At 42.5% G+C, this 19,414-nt stretch overlaps 1 protein-coding gene across 4 annotated transcripts in view; it reads right to left on the bottom strand.

The window, feature by feature from the left end:
* The window catches only part of LOC146830335 (fucolectin-like), a 163,731-nt gene that overhangs the window by 64,176 nt on the left and 80,141 nt on the right, over window positions 1–19,414 (bottom strand). For all 4 annotated transcript variants that reach the window (XR_014961420.1, XR_014961419.1, XM_085604539.1 and 1 more), the window contains one exon: window positions 3,750–4,032. Coding sequence is in view for 2 of the 4 variants with exons in the window: in XM_085604539.1 (XP_085460665.1) it covers window positions 3,750–4,032 (283 nt within the window). In the remaining 2 variants the exon portion in view is untranslated. The remainder of the gene's footprint in view (window positions 1–3,749; window positions 4,033–19,414) is intronic.

Genomic DNA, 19,414 nt, shown 5'->3' with positions numbered 1-19,414 from the left:
AGGATTGTCCGCTGTTTCCAGCATCCAGCCTAGAGAAGCTGCACAAAAGACTGGACTGCACCTGCTGCAACTTGGGCTACCAAATTGGAAATGTCTTTCACAACCCTCAATACAGAGAAGGTAAATCCAAGGGTCAGTTGGCTGCTTCCCTGTTACAACCACAGGGCTATAAAAGTGGGAGAATCCTGCTTTAGTGTGTTGGTAGCCAAGAACACCGGATCACCTCTAAACTCTAAAGCACAGCCAGGAAGACCAAGTCCCAACCTTCAAATGTTTTATGCGAGTATGCTGGATCCAGGAGAGTTGTTGGAGTATAGTTTGGTTTCCCAGAAAGTTACAGCCAGTGAAATAGAACCACTGGTGTTCTTGCAACCAGTGACCAATAGACCAGTGACAACCTCCACCTGGATTTCAAGTGACATAGGCCCCTGAGGCCAAAGTCACCCCACCATGTTCATGGACAGAGGAGCGGACAGTAGAATACCCCAGAAACCTGCTAAGCATGTTTGAGCCTCTTCAGCATACTTCAGCACCACTACATTGATTCCTATGACAGTTTGCCCATAGAGTGTGAAACTGGACCGGAGACTGCTTAATGTGTGAGGCAACTGTTCAGTTGGACCATATTGATCCCCGTGTCTGGCTTCCTGTTAGAACTGATCACCATAAGAGTGTCCTTAGCACATAGTGACTAACCCTAAACCAGAAGTCACAGAAAATTACAATGATCTGTTGCGCAATATGAAACGCTGTGATTCATTGTTTCTTTAAAAACTCACAGCTCCGGGAACCCTCTGGTGGATTTTTTTCATTGACATGTCTCTTTAAAGAGAAAAATACAGCCTATTTTCAGGTCTGGTGTTCGCCAAGACCTTTTGATTTTACTAAAATTATATGAGTAATATACTTACATAAAGGGGATTTGAGCCACCTCTTCATCCATTGATCTGCTGCTGGCTTATTCATATTTTACTTTTGCTGTCTACAGCATAAATCATTGGTCAATGGGTAACTTACCTTTAAGTGATTGTATTTACCTTTTTCACAAGTAGCACATCCACACACAAGGGGGTTCTGTTCTGTGTCAGTGTATTTGTTTTTACTTTATTACTGTTTTAGCGTTACCTTTGTTTGCAGCGTTAAAATTTGCTAGCAGGATTCTTTCTGCCAGATAACACAGGGTCCATTCCAGCTTTATCAGCTCTTCTTACCTGTCATTGCTTTTTTAAATGCCTTTTGAAGTGTCATGTTTCACAGCATGATAAATTACCTCCACTTGAAACTGTTCTGCATTAAGTTATTCTCTTTTTACTGTGCAAGCAGTATACAAACTAAAAGCTACAATATTATACATGTAAATTTGTGAGCAGACAATTCTTCAGAACATGGTTATTCTGGACTCATTTCACATTTACAGGCACATGCATCAACCATTTTTGCGAGAGCAAATGGTGCGATTTGCAAAAATCGGCCGTTTAAGCCCGCAAAAAGGACTTCTGCAATGCATCAACCTGTCAGCCTCTCGCAATTTAAGAAATCGCAAATTATTGAGATTTCTTAAATTGCGATTGCATTTAAGGAATCGCAAATTGCAGTTCCTTAAATTCAATGCATCATGGAATTGCAAATTGCGATTTTGCTAATGGGGGCTCAAATTACCATCAATTTGTACTTGATGGTAATTTGCATAAACTTTGAAAAATGCACTAAAGTGCATTTTTCAAAGTTGTGGGTTACACACACACATGCCCTTTGGACATGTGTGCGCACAACATGTATGCACAGATCATTTTCAGGGGTGAAACAGGGTGTCCTTTTGACACCCTTGCACCCTTGAAATTGCATGAAAAATTGCGCATGCAATCTCCCATTCAATCCTATGGGCCTGTAGGCCCATAGGAATGAATGGGAACGCCTTCCTTAATTGTGACTCGCAATCTGCGACTCGCAATTAAGGAATGTTTGGGGATCGCTAAATTTATAGCGATTCCTACAAGCATAGGCTTTTGCAATTCCTTAATTGTGATTCCTTAATAATCGCAATTAAGGAAGCGCAAAAGCCTACATTGATGCCTGTACCTGTTTGTTCTGTTATACATTATGTTCAGGAAACAAATCAGCCTTTATCGTGTTTCATTTGCAGGACTTGTAACCCTTTTTATTTATTTCCTTCCTCTTTCATTGTTTGTTTATTTGTTGCCATCTTTATTTTATTTGTCTTTCTTCTTTCTTTCTTCTGCCTCTCTTTCTGTCTTTTTTCTTTCTTTCTTTCTTTCCTTCCTTTAATTCTTTTTTCTTTCTTTCTTTTTTATTTCCCCGTTTCTTGGCTTCTATCTTCCATTCTTGATTCCTTTTCTCTTTTCTTTCTTTCTTACTTTCTTTCTTCCCACTTTCCTTCTTTCTTTTTTTCTTATTTATTTTGCTCTTTTCTTCATTCTCTTCTTTTTTCATTGCCTCCATATTTTTTTCCACCTTTCCTTCCTTCGTTCCTTTTTCTTTTCCTTCCTGCCTTCTTGCTTTTTTGCAGTCTTTCGTTATTGTTTTTCTTTGTTCCTTTCTTTCTTCTTTCCTTTTTTCTCTTTCTTTTTTGCATTCTTTCCTTTTTCCCTTTTTTCCTTGTTCCTTACTTTCTTTCTCTACTTTGTGTTTTCTTAGTTGCAGTCTTTCTTGCATTCTGTTTTCTTTATACACTTCTTGTTTTTCCTTTTTTGCCTTCTTTCTTGCTTTATTTCTTGCCTTTTATCTTTCTTTCTTTCTTGGTTTCTCAAAGGCAATAGCCTGGATGTCAATAGCTACAGAATAAGCTTTTTTAGGTATAGTTAGCCAAGCCAGTTTGATTTTACTAAAAGGATTTGTGTGACATAGCTATTTACGGGGGGTTCCAGCAACGCTTAAACTATTAGCCTGTGGTAGCTGCAAAAACCATGACAACCAAGAATTGGCAAAAAGCTGGCAGAAAACGCCTGACCTATTGACTTTGCCAATACTTGCTACAAATTGGTTTTATTGTATTGTCCTTTCTACTTTTTCAACTGTTCTGGTACTTCTAAATGCTTTACATTTGTCCCTTTGATAAAGTCTGACTGCTCTGAACCACAGCTACCTAGGACTGAGCTATGGTTTTACAATTGCACCTTACTGGACCTGATTCAGAATTGTGACTATATTACATGGTGAGATTGCACAACCACACCATATAATGAACCATTTTCCTAAAACATTTTGTTAGAAATTAGACATTTCTGGCTGCTTTGTTCTGCAAACTTCAAACCCTGCAGGTCAGTTTATGGTACTGTGGAGAAGATTACTTTGCAGTAGTATAAATGTATCCTCATTAAGGCATTTGTTAGTTCACCAGGTAGGTCAGTTTGAAGAACAATTTTTTCTTCCTAACCTTGGTTACTGTAACCGACTCGTCCCACCACAAAGTTATCGTGCAAACCTAAAACCTGCAGCAAATATAACTCCCAAGGTTTTGGGATTCTGGGTAACTCGAAATTTTGAGTTACACAGATTTCGAGGTACTCCAAATGAAGTAACTCGAAATCTGCACCCCAGTCTTCATACTGTTTTGGTTCTTGATATTTTGGTGGCCTCATGACTTAAAATCCATCAAACACTGAGAAAGAAGGTTATAGGCATTCCTTTGTAGCTTTGATGCTTTATTAAATCTGAGAATAGAATAGAGATTCAAAACAGTATTGCTTACTTAAAGTAATATAGTTCATAGAACAACAGCAATTACTTACAGAGGATTGATGATATCTGGAGAGTCTCCAACACGAACTTCAGCCAACATCAGGCGCTTTTGGCAACAATCATTTCTGTTAAATATCCTGATTGCTGATATTTGGTAGGACTTTCCCAGATTGAGGCTCCACCAGGGAGCCTTATCTTTCTCTGTGTGGGTACAGGAAGACTTTCGGAAATCCATTGTATGTTGACCATCAATGGCAAGCCAAGCAGTAGCCCCTGGTGATTGTTTGTACTGAGAACTCTGACGGGCATATCCATGCCGTGCTATATTAATTTCTGGAAGAATGAAGAACATTAAGAGATATGACTCAACAAGAATAGAGGAGGCTGCATAATACTCAAACCTCTGTGCAAATTAAACCTAAAAGTGCTTGACAAATTTAATTAACTATAATAAAAAAGATAGGATGAAGGATAAACAAGCAAGCAACAATGAGAGGGCGATGTAGTCTTGGAGCAGTCTTGGGTATACGTGTGTTTTAATTAGTCCTTTTCTCATGTACCACCACAGTAGTAGTCTTGAAATTAACTATGGGGTATCAATAGCAATTTCCTAAAAAAGATTTGTTTGCGAGTTTCAATGGTGATTCATAGTGGCTCGCAAATATATCTATCTCATGAATATTAATGAGGCAGGTCAAATTTTGTGACCCACTGTGATTTACTGCCATCACAGGGATGGTGGCCTGCTGGTGTCAACTGACCACCATGTATGCATTTGCTTTTAAATAAAGCAGTTTTTTCAAGCAGCCTGTTTTACTTAAAAGAAAACAAGATGTGTTTAAAAAGAAAAAAAGTTACTTGTTTAAGATAAAAAAAAATTAGGTATGCAGGGGCTCAACAGACCCCTGCCTAATCTTAAAAAAATATTTTTTCGACCATTCTCAAAGGAGAAGGTGCTTTGGGAACCCTTTCCCATTTGCAAATGGGTTACCACCAACTTAAAGTTGGCGATAAAGTGCACAACATGTGTGCATACCAATGGGTATCAGTATTTGGAAGGGATGCCCTACACCCCCCCTTCCCAATAGTGATTCATAAACCCAAATTGCAATTCGGTAATAGGTTACCGAATCACAATTTGGACTTTTCACATTTGGAAATGTTTTTTTTGCATTCTCAAATGGCCCAATTCTGTAAATTAGGCTATTTGCAACCTCAAAAGGGCCAGGAACATCTAGCCCTATTTTTTTTAGAATACTTGATGACTTTATCCTGTCTTTGTCTAGGGTGAAATATTTTGATACACAAGGGCCTATTTGTGCTATGCAGAAAACATTACTTAAGCAGTGGGGCATAAATGTGAGTCTTTGTTGCTCAAACATTTACAAAAAAGAGTTGTTGCATAACAGTTGTCCACCTCATCCTCTCTTTTCACAAATTCATCAGATTTTTTTAAATCATATTTGGAACGAGCAGCAAAGTTCGAACTATGACAGCCAATCATCTTGTATGAGGAACCCAGCATGGAAGAAATGCTGCTCTAGACTGAAAGGCAGGCCTGTTATTGCAGAAACTGAAAGATGGAATTTACAATACAATATTGGCATTACTAGGGAAAGGAACAGTGAACAGATGTAACATAAATAAAATAAAATAAAAATTGGCAGAAAAGTGGACACTAAATCACACCTAAATTCTGTATGTTTTATAGTAATATTGAAATTTTGCTGTGCAGCCTTGTACAGTCTCCACCAAGACACACATTTGAACAGAAAACGTATATTTATTTCTTTAGCTCCCAAATCAATTGATTGAAGGGTATGCAAAGTACACTATGTCCAGAGTGATAATATGATGACATACATTTATTAAAAACAGGGCTCAATTAGTGTCTACAATAATAAACTGTGACAGTGCAGCATCACTTAGTCCAAAAAGAATTCATGATGTCTTTACTATCCCACAAAATGGTGCATTCTTTAAAAAAATTGGAATAAGATCCAGCTGAACATTTATTAGTGTCTCTAGTTAATCATCCTTACATCCTTACATACCATTGTTTCTCAGTTGAGATGGCTCCTTTCAAAGCAGCAGAATGACCTATGTGTGAACTGAGTTGTTCTATGACACAACATCTACGTCTGTTCTACAATGCAGAGAAATTCGTTTTCACCCAAAATGCACTAATATTTGAAGAACAGCTATATTGATAGACCTCCAGCACATCTTTGGCTTCGATCTTGGTTAATATTTATGTTGATCTATTTGAAGAAGTGTTGCACTATTAAAACAATCCATATAAAGCAATTAGAGCCATATGGTGACATTATAGAGATAGCATCCTATGCAGTTGCCATGATACATGCTCACACTTGACATACTATCATGATTATATTTATTACAGTTTCTCCTATATTTCACATGGTCAATTAGCTCTGAGAGTTTCTGTTTTACATCCCAATATAGGATAATTTTAAAAAGGCCTTCCAACAAAGGAGCATCACATGCCTATTGCTGAGATACCCCTACTACATTATCAATGATGCCATCCCTGTACCCATTAGAACAGGGTGCTTGTGGATCATTTTTAACATTTAGAGAGGATTGTAGCAAAGCTATGACTTTATCCAACAATCTAATAGATTAGAAGTTCTACCTGTGACTAGAGGTTACCCCAGACAAGCACACAAGGGAGCTGAGTTCAATGAGGGCTGATAAGGGATGGGAGCCCAAAACCGGACTCAGAATGCTTGTTTCCAGTCCAGGGAAGACATGGCTTGGCAATTCAGGCTGGACTGTTCCCATGAGGTACAGGGTCAAGACTGATTTGCAGATAGCTGTGTCTGAACTAGGGTGGTGAAGTGAGGTAAAGAACAATGATGGATTCAACCCAGATCTGTAAATGGGGGTGAGTGTCTGAAAATTTTCAGAGCTTTGTCCATCATCTCCTTGTGTTTGCTTTGTTCATCCTAAGTTGGCAAGGTATCCCCAGATGTGGGTCCCTTGCTCACTTTGCCACTGGATTCAAGCTAGTCTGGCTGATGAGGGCTGTTAGCCCACAACCGGTCCTAGGATGCTTGTTTCTGGTTCAGCAAAGAAAAGGCTTGCCAGCTCGAGCTGGACTGGTCCCATAAGGCACAGGGTCAAAACTGATTTGCATAACGCTGTGTTTGAACTGGGGTGGTAAAGTGAGCTAAAGAACAATAAAGGATTCAACCCAGATCTGTGACTGGGGGTGAGTGTCTGAAATTTTCAGCGCTCCATTCATTATCTTCTTCTGTTTGCATGGTCAGCCGTAATTTGCTAGGGGTTTGCCCAGACGTCGGTCCCTTACTCACTTTGCCACTGGTTTCAAGCTAGCCTGGCTGATGAGGGCTGTTAGCCTGAAACTTGTCCCAGGATGCCTGTTTTCTGATCCAGGGAAGATATGGCTTGGCAATTCCGGCTGCACTGTTCCTGTGAGGCACAGGGTCAAGACTTATTTCCATATAACAGTGTATGAAGTGGGGTGGCGAAGTGAGCTAACAAACGATGATGGACAGGGGGTGAGGGTCTGAAAAGTGTCAGCGCTCCATCCATCATCTCTTTGTGTTTGCTTTCTTCGCCCTAAGTTGCCAGGATATGCCCAGACATGGGTCCATTGCTCACTTTACCACTGGATTTAAGCTAGCCTGGCAGGATGAGGGCTGTTAGCATGAAACTGGTCTCAAGATGCTTGTTTCAGGTAGGGGTGGGCGGAATTTGCGCAATCGCGTTACGCCAATCTCCGCGAAACGGTAAAAAATCTCCGCAAACATGCAGAAATTCCGCGAACACGCGGAATTGAATGCTCGCGATGCTATTTCCTGTTCACAGTTTGTATACGTTATTATACATCACTACGTGGGTTCCATCTTAGAGCGGTGGCCATCTTATGGTTGCCCTCACATAGGCTACATATCATGAAGCAAATACGGGCCTTTAGAGCACATGTGCCTCCCTTTGACTTCTCTGTGACCTGGGCAGCTTGGCTCCGCTGCCCCAGGTCAGTCCGTTCTCACGAGCTCCCCGTCCTTCGGCCACCTGTGATTAGCATCAGGGTTTGACACACCATAAAGCCTTTTTTCATCCCACACAAGCCTCCAGCTAATCTCTTTCACACCTGACTGTTCCTGCTTTATGGCTTGTTTTCCAAACGGGAGATGCTCGTGTTTATTGGGGCCTATCGATATCTGATGTGGGATCTGAGCCTTGCTGGTTAAATAATTGTGGGCTGGCTTAACTGGAATGTGGGATGGTCATCATGACTCTGCCTTTTCGTTTGTAATGTATACATTTATATGGCCATATCGTAAACCAAGGAATGTGTGCCTGAAGCATGATATTTTGTATTTAAGGAGAAGCCCGTTTCTGTAACTTGAAGCAGTCTCCTGAGAACATACACGCTGTTGTACTTCTAGGATACCTGTAATTGGTCTGCAGCCAATAAACTGATCTTTGACTTCACCCAGAAGACTCTGTGTTTCTGTAGGTCTGAAAGAGGAAGAACCCGAAGTCATAGGGTGTGTTCCCCTGCACCGCTGGGCTTAAAATTCCCAGTACTTCAACAGTTGCTGTTTACGTGCTCGGAGAGAAATTACTCGCGAACACGCATTTTGAGAACACGAACAAGAAAAAATTCCGCGAAGTCGCGGAAAGCAGAATTTTGGGCAATTTTGCGTTCTCCATTGGAACGCGAAATTACCAAAATTTCGCAAATTCCGCGAGCGGAACGGGATTTACCGCCCAGGCCTAGTTTCAGGTCAAGGGAAGACATGGCTTAGCAGTTCAGGCTGAACTGCTCCATGAGGTTCAGGGTCAAGACTGGTTTGCATATAGCTCTGTCTGAACTGGGGTTGCAAAGTGAGCCATAGAACGATGATGGATTCAACCCAGATTTGTGACTGGGGGTGAGTGTTTGAAACGTTTCAACGCTTCATTCATCGTCTCCTTGTGTTTGCTTTGTTCACCCTAAGTTGGCAGGGTATGCCAAGACATGAGTCCCTTGCTCACTTTGCCACTGTATTCAAGCTGGCCTGGCTGATGAGGGCTGTTAGCCCCAAACCAGTCGTAGGATGCTTGTTTCTGGTCCAGCGAAGATGTGGCTTGGCAGTTCGAGCTGGACTGGTCCCATGAGTCACAGGGTCAAAAATGGTTTGCATATATCTTTGTTTGAACTGGTGTGGTAAAGTAAGCTGAAGAACGATGATGGATTCAACCCAGATCTTTGACTGGGGGTGAATGTCTGAAAAGTGCCAGCACTCCATCCATCATCTCCTTGTGTTTGCTTTCTTTGCCCTAAGTTGCCAGGGTATGCCCAGACATGGGTCCCTTACTACTTTACCACTGGATTCAAGCTAGCCTGGCTGACAAGGGCTGTTAGCCCGAAACCATTCCCAGGATGCCTGTTTCCAGTCCAGGGAAACCATAGCTTGCCAGTTGAGGCTGGACTGTTCCCATTAGGCACAGGGTCAAGACTGATTTGCATATAGCTGTGTCTGAAGTGGGGTGGCGAAGTGAGCTAAAGAGCATTGATGGATTCAACCCAGATCTGTGACTGGCGCTGAGTGTCTGAAAAGTTTCAGCGCTCTATCCGTCATCTCCTTGTGTTTGCTTTATTTGCCCTAAATTGGCAGGGTATGCCCAGATTTAGATCCCTTACTCACTTTGCCACTGGTTTTAAACTAGCCTGGCTGATGAGGGCTGTTAGCCCAAAACCGGTCCCAGGATGCTTGTTTCTGGTCCAGGGAAGACATGGCTTGGCAGTTTGGGCTGAACTTTTCCCACAGGGTGAAGACTAATTTGCACATAGCTGTGTCTGAACTGTGGTGGGGCTAAGTGAGCTTAAGAACGAACATGGATTCAACCCAGATCTGTGACTGGGGTTGAGTGTCTGAAATTTTTCAGTTATCCGTCCAGCATCTCCTTGTGTTTGCTTTGTTCTCCATAAGTTGGCAAGGTATGCCCAGATGTGGGTCCCTTGCTCACTTCGCCACTGGATTCAGGCTGGCCTGGCTGATGAGGGCTGCTAGCTCGAAACCGGCCCCAGGATGCTTGTTTACGGTCCAGGGAAGAAATGGCTTGGCAGTTCCAGCTAGACTGTTCCTATGAGGCACAGGGTCAAGACTTATTTGCTTATACCTGTGTCTGACCTGGGGTGGAGAAGTAAGCTAAAGAATGATGATGGATTCAACCCAGATATGTGACTGGGGGTGAGTGTCTGAAAAGTTTCAAGGCTCTGTGCATCATCTCCTTTTGTTTGCTCATTGGTCAAAGCCATTAGAGCAAATCCACTTCCGTCACTGGTGTCCCATAATAATGTTGATGAGGCTGTGCAGTATGAACTTCATGACCATTGACTTTGTCTAGTTTTGACTAGTCATAACGGATGCTGCCAAGACATGGGTCCCTTGCTCACTTTGCCACTGGATTCAAGCTAGCCTGGCTAATGAGGGCTGTTAGGCCAAAACCAGTCCCAGGATGCTTTTTTCTAGTCCAGGGAAGACATGGCTTAGCAGTTTGGGCTGGACTGTTCCCATGAGTCACAGGGTCAAGACTGATTTGCACATAGCTGTGTCTGAATTGGGGTTTGCATAGTGAGCTAAAGAACGATGAAGGATTCAACTCGGATATATGATTGCGGATGAGTGTCTTAAAATTTTCAGTGCTATGTCCATCATCTCCTTGTGTTTGCTTTGTTCACCATAAGTTGACAAGGTATACCCAGACGAGTGTCCCTTGCTCACTTTGCCACTGTATTCAAGCTGGCCTGGCTGATGAGGGCTGTTAGCCCCAAACCAGTCGTAGGATGCTTGTTTCTGGTCCAGCGAAGATGTGGCTTGGCAGTTCGAGCTGGACTGGTCCCATGAGTCACAGGGTCATAAATGGTTTGCATATATCTTTGTTTGAACTGGTGTGGTAAAGTAAGCTGAAGAACGATGATGGATTCAACCCAGATCTTTGACTGGGGGTGAATGTCTGAAAAGTGCCAGCACTCCATCCATTATCTCCTTGTGTTTGCTTTCTTTGCCCTAAGTTGCCAGGGTATGCCCAGACGTGGGTCCCTTACTACTTTACCACTGGATTCAAGCTAGCCTGGCTGACAAGGGCTGTTAGCCCGAAACCATTCCCAGGATGCCGGTTTCCAGTCCAGGGAAACCATAGCTTGCCAGTTGAGGCTGGACTGTTCCCATTAGGCACAGGGTCAAGACTGATTTGCATATAGCTGTGTCTGAAGTGGGGTGGCGAAGTGAGCTAAAGAGCATTGATGGATTCAACCCAGATCTGTGACTGGAGCGGAGTGTCTGAAAAGTTTCAGCGCTCTATCCGTCATCTCCTTGTGTTTGCTTTATTTGCCCTAAATTGGCAGGGTATGCCCAGATTTAGATCCCTTACTCACTTTGCCACTGGTTTTAAACTAGCCTGGCTGATGAGGGCTGTTAGCCCAAAACCGGTCCCAGGATGCTTGTTTCTGGTCCAGGGAAGACATGGCTTGGCAGTTTGGGCTGAACTTTTCCCACAGGGTGAAGACTAATTTGCACATAGCTGTGTCTGAACTGTGGTGGCTAAGTGAGCTTAAGAACGAACATGGATTCAACCCAGATCTGTGACTGGGGTTGAGTGTCTGAAATTTTTCAGTTATCCGTCCAGCATCTCCTTGTGTTTGCTTTGTTCTCCATAAGTTGGCAAGGTATGCCCAGATGTGGGTCCCTTGCTCACTTCGCCACTGGATTCAAGCTGGCCTGGCTGATGAGGGCTGCTAGCTCGAAACCGGCCCCAGGATGCTTGTTTACGGTCCAGGGAAGAAATGGCTTGGCAATTCCAGCTAGACTGTTCCTATGAGGCACAGGGTCAAGACTTATTTGCTTATACCTGTGTCTGACCTGGGGTGGAGAAGTAAGCTAAAGAATGATGATGGATTCAACCCAGATATGTGACTGGGGGTGAGTGTCTGAAAAGTTTCAAGGCTCTGTGCATCATCTCCTTTTGTCTGCTCATTGGTCAAAGCCATTAGAGCAAATCCACTTCCGTCACTGGTGTCCCATAATAATGTTGATGAGGCTGTGCAGTATGTACTTTATGACCATTGACTTTGTGTAGTTTTGACTAGTCATAACGGATGCTGCCTTTTTCTTTGTGGACATCGAAAGAATGCTTCTGGAACTTTCTGGTATGCATTTTCTCATCTCACTTTGGACATAGTCAGTTTCTCTTTTTCTTTGCAAACCGTTATGAAGATTTTCTCTTTACTGCATCCTTTGCACATTTGTCCTATTGCTTGTCATTTGTCTTCGCATGGAAATGAAAACACATGTAGGAAACACAACTTTGTTTTCTTTCTAGACTGTAACTTACATGCGCCTATTAGAGGTGTTTTATTAGTTTTTACGTGACCAACACTGATTCACTTTTCGCTGTTGCAACTTCCATGTCAGTTGCCTGTTGATTCACTCTTTCTTTGGCCCTGTTGGCCATTAGGACTTTCTCTAAGCTAAGCATCTCTCTGAACATGTATCTTCTGAAGGAGTCTGAAAGACAGCTACTGATAATTCGGAGATGTATGGCTTCATCATTATTAAATTCACTAAATGTTGAATGTTTAATGAGCACATCAAGAGTTTTAAAAAAATCATTCATTGTCTCACCAGCTTGCGATTGTGTTTGATTAAAAATGCACCGTTTGTTGTCGATGTTCGGCATCAGATTGAACTTGGTTTCCAAAGCTTCCTTAATTTGATGGTATGATGCTTCACCAGTGTATGAAATTTTCTTCAGCACTTATTTCACTCCATCACTGGCAAGCTTAATTAAGTACTTAATGATTTTATCGCTGTCTTCTTTATCTAGGGCTTCTGTGAAATCGTGAAATGCCAATATGCATGCAGTCCAGCTAGCAAAATCTATCCTGCTTCTTCACAGTGTTGAATGGTGGTGGGGGTTTTATACTTCAAGCTCTTTCCTATAGAGTATATGATAAGTAAGGCACCATCTTCTATTTTGATTGTAAGTGATGGTTTCATCTCTCATAATTATTAATCACTACTTTCAGCTTTCTTAATTGCACCTGCTTGTGGCTCCCTTTACTGTTTCGCATTGTATTGATGATGGTTCCGTGTTAGACTGAGGTGCAGTATCTCCTCTTTTGGTCATTTAAAGCGCCATTGGACACCGCGAGAGTCTGCGATCACGAACACGTCATTCACCACCATGACAGAGAGCGTGCAATCGCGAACACGTCATTTAGACGTGCCATCCGACGGAAGTTTGGTGAAGCTTGCGATCCCAAACACGCAAAATTATCAATCTGGAGAAGAATAATATCTTGAGCAGCATAAAACATTCTGTAAATGATTATCTGTATGAAAAAAAACTCCTCAGATTGACATTTGTCTGTCCTTTTTTGTGCAAGAAGTCCTTTTTTCGGTAGGAGGAAGTGCCACAGAGTCTCCAACTTCCTGTTCTTGTACAGCAGGCTTCTACCAGTGCTTTGTTCATCTCCTGTTCATTCTTCCTTTGGATTTTGAGCTGGAAGTATCACTCTTAGTGTCTGCTGCATCATTATCATTGGATTTGAGGACTTTTGAATTGAATATTTTACAATTAAGTTGGTTTTTTTGTTTGTTTGATTGGAACATTGCAGTTGCTGCAACTACAATTTTGGTACTTATCATTATTTATTTTTTAAATTGTTGTGGATAGCCAGTAGGCCCAGAGCTAGTCATGGGTGAATGATGAAGCAAATGTTCCTTTGGTATGTGTTGAATTTATTTCAAATATCATTTAGGGCTTGGATGGCATTGGATTGAATTGCAAAATGTTTTTTTGGGGGGTATTACTGTTTTTGGGTGTGTTAAATTAATGCCTTTGTTGGGTGTGTTGTGTTTTTGTGTACCTTGCAGACCTTGTTTAGCCCTGTGGATTTTTGTTTTTGCATTTTATTGCATTAGAGACAAAGCAGTGTGGTTTAAGCATGCATCCTTTGCCTGGCTTTGTTAGGCCTTTTGTCAGTACATTGTTTTCCAGGCCTCCTGCTTGTTGCTTGTGATTTGTGAGTGTCTATGTGGCTGGTGGCCATTTCTGGTGGGAGTTATTAGTGTGCTGCTTTGAAACAACTGTTTCTGTGTGTTCTGTTGAATTTAAACATCATTTAAGGCATGGATGGCATTGGATTGAATTGCAAAACATGTATTTTTGGGGTTATTTCTGTTTTTGCGTGTGTGTTAAATAAATGCCATTGTTGTGTGTGGTGTGTTGTTGTGTACCTTGCAGACCTTGTTTAGCCCTGTGGATTTTCGTTTTTGCATTTTATTGCATTAAAGGCAAAACAGTGTGGTTTAGCATGCATCCTTCCCTGGCTATTATAGGACTTTTATCAATACATTGTTTTCTAGGCCTCCTGCTTGTTGCTTGTGATTTGTGAGTGTCCATGTGGCTGGAGGCCATTTCTGGTGAGAGTTATATAAGTGTGCTGCTTTTGCCATATAGGACTGCATGTTTTTCCTGTTGGCTTACTGCTTCCATCCATCCCCTTTGCCAGCAGCAGCCCCCTGAATGATGTGATGAGAAAATAATTTAATGCCAAACAGGGTGCACTTCCAGTACAGTTGTATTTGTGTTGTTGTTGTTGTTGTTGTTCTTTCCTATCCTTCCTGAGAGTGTAGTGTACACAGTCTATCATGAAAGCCCTTGTTGACAAAGTCTCACAAATGGCTAAACTATATCTTTTATTTGTTTGTACTAGTAGTAATTGAACCCCAACAACAAATGCAACATTTCACTGATGTTCTTCTCCTGACTTCTTTACTTTTAGGTGCACAAAAAGACAGAGGAGGAGGTGTTATCATCATCACTTGTTGTACTGCCAGACAGTAGTCCACGTCACATCCACATGTGACCAAAGACACCTCTGCAACTTGTGGACCTGCATCCTGCTGACATCTGAAGAAGATGGGCCCAAAGACAGGTAACATGTTCTCCAGTACCAAGAAAGTTGTCAGGGTCTGGTGTGCCACCCCTGGTGTTTTTTGGGAGAAAATAAAGTTACGCCTGCAGCAAAGTTATCCGGGGACCAAGCTGGGAGCAGCACCTCCGCATCAACGGGCCAGCGCCACCAACCTAGGCCCAAGCCCATGAGTGTTGCAGAGGTAGCCAGTCTACTACCAAGCAGCGATGTTGAAATGTCATTATCGCAAAGTTGTACACAATCAATGCAGACAGAAACTCAGCAGATAAGTGGGCAGAAGCAGGCGCAGCAGCATCAGCCACAAGAACAGCAGCAGCCGCAAGAACAGCAGCAGCCGCAAGTACAGCAGCAGCAGCAAGAACAGCCACAATAACAGGAGGGTTAGTCCATCATCTTCTTCTTCAAGCCCAGCTTCTAATGATCGAGATGCCACATGGAAGCCACCAGCTCAGTCTGAGAGTGATGCACGCCACAAGACAAGGCTAGTGAATAGGAAGGTTCCAGAAAGCCTTAGAGTTATGGAGGTGGATGTACAAGAAAGGGATGATGATGATGATGAGCCAGTCATCACGAACATCAGTCCCGGCCCAAAGGAGATGGAGACCAACATTATTACCCTATCCAAAATCACTGTGAGGGATGTAGCACAGATACCACCAATACAGGTAACACCAACACAACCTTCAGTTTCCATATTTGCATTTGCAAAGGCCCGGCAGGGACCTACATCCAGCTCAACCACCATCTCAGCAGGTAGTGGTAGTGTAGCTGCACAGAGTCACATTCCAAGCCCACCCTCCAGTTCATCTGGTATTGAAAGTGGCACATCCAGCAGCGCCAGAAAGTTCTCCTCCGCAGTTTGGGACTTCTTTTTGGTTAGCAGTAAGGAGGAGAACATTGCTATATGCTCAATTTGTCGACAGGCTGTTAGGCGGGGTAAGCTTGGTACAAACTATGGTACCGGAGGCCAAACAAGTCATCTCAAAATACACCACATTCTCCAGTGGGAGGCTCACTTACTTTGCTTAGAAAAAAGTAAAACTGAACCCATTGCTGTTGTTGGGGATGAAGAACTGGGTGTAGATATGATCGCAGTGGAAGGTGAACAAGAGGTAGACTTTTCCAGCCCTGTCCCCAGCAGTGTAGTGGTATCCTGAGAAACATCTCAGTGGCACTGCAGTAAGAGTCATAATCAGAGTCAGACTGAGACAACAACTCAACCTAGTACTGCAATGAAATACTGGGTTCAAGAAAACAGCTGCACCCCCCACAAAGGAAAATATTCCAGCCTACCATTGAGAACATGTTTAGGTTGGAGGGCCAGTACCAACGCACCCACCCAACGGCACGGTTGTATAATGCGAAGCCGACTAAAATGTTAGCGCTGGACCTTCTCCCTTTTTCATTTGTGGAAGGGGTGGGTTTCCTTAAATTTGTGTCAGCCATCTGTCCTAAATGGATGGTTCCCAGCTGGTCCTATTTCGCCAGAGTTGCTGTTCCAGCACTACATCACGATGTGCTGGAATTGGTTGGACAAGCTTTGCAGAAGAGTGATGTTCACAATATCAACCTGACAACAGACATGTGGACCAGTTGCCAATCCACTAATTACATGCATTACTGCACACTGGGTCTCTTTTGTGGTGGTTAGAGATAAGCTATCTGAAGTAGGTGTTGTTGACACAGCTGAGATTTTAATGTTACTTGGAAACATGCAACTGTAGTCATGTTCGCCAAGGAGAAATCTCATACTGCTGTAAACATTTTGGAAGAGTTTCACAGCAAGGTCTTTGAATGACTGCACCCAAGAGGGCTAAATATTGGTTTTGTTTCCACAGATAATGGTAGTAATGTGCTTAAGGCCATGGAGCTTGGTAGCTATTTCATGGTCCCATGTTTGGCGAACTGCATTAACATTATAGTTCAAGACTTTCTGAAAAAAGAAGCCATAGTCAGCAATTTACTGACCACCTGCCGAAGAATATTTACTCATTTCAGACATTCTTTTAAAGATCGGAAACAGCTGAGGATCATTCAACATGACTATAGAATGCCAGTCAAAGCACTCATCCAGTAGGTGGCAACACGTTGTAACTCAACTTATTACATGCTGGACTGTCTGTTTGAGCAGTACAGACAAATAAATGATTATGTCATGTGAAGAGGGGATGCTACTGTGAAAGGCATGAGCCTTCAGATGGACCAAAGGTGCCTAGTTAAATGCCTGACTGAGATGCTTCTTCCTTTCGAGGTCTTCACACGTGAAGTCAGCAAAGAGGACTGCACTATGGGCCAAGCTATCCCATTGTTGCATATGCTAGAGCAACAGCTGAAGGAGGTGTCTGAAGCGTACAAAGGTGTAGAGGAAACAAAAGAAGCATATTTGTTGGTGGAGAGCTTATCCCGTCGCTTAGCTGACAATAAAAGGGTGCAAGGTAAGATTTTATCACAAGAACATTACATTTGTGCCACGATTCTGGATCCACGGTCCAAATTGCCACTGAACAGTAAGACATTAATTCCTTTTTCAGAAGTGGATTTTGCCCGGTGCAAAACTGGGATAGCTGAGGCAGCCAGTAATTTGGAAGATGAATGGCTGGTAATTAAAAGCCCGCTACATTAACCCACAACAAGTACTGCAGCAGGGCATCTGGCGTCAAGTTCAACTTCGGAGCCTGAGGGTAGTGCGTTTGGCCCAGAACACTCACCAACACTATCAACAGCAAAAACCAAATCATCAGCCCCAGTAAAATCATTAAAGGATTGGTATTTACAGCAAGGACTTGCTAGGTCCAGTGCTGATACAAAGACAAAAGAGGCTGAATAAAGTGTAGCACCCCGAACATTGAGTGGATGGTCCAGGCCTATCTGGATGACCCAACAGAGGTGTACATTTATCCAGACCCATTGTGGATTTGGTATGGGAAAAGGGGCCAATGGCCTCTGCCCAGCGGGCTGGCGATAAACTATCTGGCTTGTCCTGTCATAAGTGTCTCTTCCGAACGTGTTTTCAGTGCTGCTGGTTCCATTGTAACAGTGAGAAGGACCAGTTTCTCGCCCAAAAATGTGGAGAGGTTAACCATGATCAAAATGAATCACCGAATTACACAATACATGAATCAATGGAAGAAGATGAGGACAGCGGCTCAGGTGACGGAAGTAGTGTGTTAGATGATGATTACCTACTTCTGGTTGAACCCCCAGAGTTTGAGGATGAGCTATACTTCCTAATTAGGCTTGCACTTCTTACTGTCTTCCTCCCTTATTTACTTTTATTTGTGTGTCTGTCTTTCTGGTTCGAAAATTCAAATCACAACAAATCCATCCCCACCGTCTTCTAGTCTGCCATTTATGAGTTTCAGCTGTCTGCATTTCACAGTCCACTCCTCCGAATCCTGCTCCTCCATCCTCCTGAAGCCCCCTAAATCCATTGCCCTCAAGCCAGATGATGATTGGATGAAGAATGATAGAAGAAAAAAGAAAATCTTTCCTCGTTGAGTCCCTCCAAAAGAGGTGGAACATGATGATGACTGATATAGCTATCATCTTTTCTTAGTCGAGAGAGACTGCCCATTAACTGAAGATGAGAAGGAACAGGTAACGCATTGGACGTTGACTTGTGTTGTTGTTGTTTGTTGTGCATGAAGTTAATTCATTGTGTACTATTATCTAATCTACACACTAAAAGTAACTCAAGGCAATTTTTCCCTTCTTGTATTTTTAATAACAAATTTGTACTTCTACTGCAGGCCCATACATTGCATTTTGAATATAGAAAGGGGACTCAATCTGTACACTGCACACTGAGTTGGACAACACCATGATGATAATGACCACAGTGACATAATATCTTCGCAGTCACTCAGTAGGATCGGAGATGATTGATGGAATAAGTCACGGCGTTTCATGAGTGGCATAAAAGGTAAACAAGTAAACAACAACCACAGAAGACCTACATGTCTGTGTAGTGGAGGAGTTGAGTGTAGTGTGGTATGACTGACAGTGGTGCATTGATTTAGTCACTTAATTTGTAAAATGCTATGTTGCTGGATATGTGCTTTGTCAGACTCTGTCAAAAAATGTACGCTAAATGGAGGAAGTGCAAAGGGTGCTGTCCCCGTGGGCCTGCTCTGTACTGTTGTTGTTTTAGGTTAATGCTGGAAACAGACTAGAGTACACATGATGCATCCATGCCACATCTGAAAGTGTTCTTGTTGCACTCCACCATAATTTATGCATTTTTTTTCTACTTGATTTTTCAATATCCCTTTTGTTTTTCCATCTACAATTACAGGCCTGCCCTTACCCTGTGCTATACTTGGAAAAACAATGCACACTTACCTTACCAATGAATCTACATCTGCCAGGCAGGCAGTGGCATCACCCAAGATTGATGGACGGCGTATCCATGAAAGGGAGGACCAAGAGGAATGCCGAGATTCAACTCCCCATTTTGACCAGGGTAACACAGTAGCAGAATCATATTTTTAAATAATTTGATTCATTTTTTGTCTTCAATTATTACTACCTTGTGTTGCTATTATTATTATGTTTGCTCTCTGCTTATAATTCATCCCTACAGCTATTTTAAAATTTTCTTTGCTATATTTAAAAGTAAGCCCGGAACAACAGAACACAAACTACATGTAATCCGGGTCTCTCTGAGGGCATACAGGCAAGGAATTTTACATAATATTAATATACTGCTGCCCTGTACTGTCTAATTGTCTAGCA

Source organism: Triturus cristatus, chromosome 5_1, assembly GCF_964204655.1.
Source record: "Triturus cristatus chromosome 5_1, aTriCri1.1, whole genome shotgun sequence".
Lineage (NCBI taxonomy): Eukaryota > Metazoa > Chordata > Amphibia > Caudata > Salamandridae > Triturus > Triturus cristatus.
The sequence above is the reverse complement of the archived record's forward strand: the minus strand, read 5'-3'. Positions and strand labels throughout refer to the sequence as shown.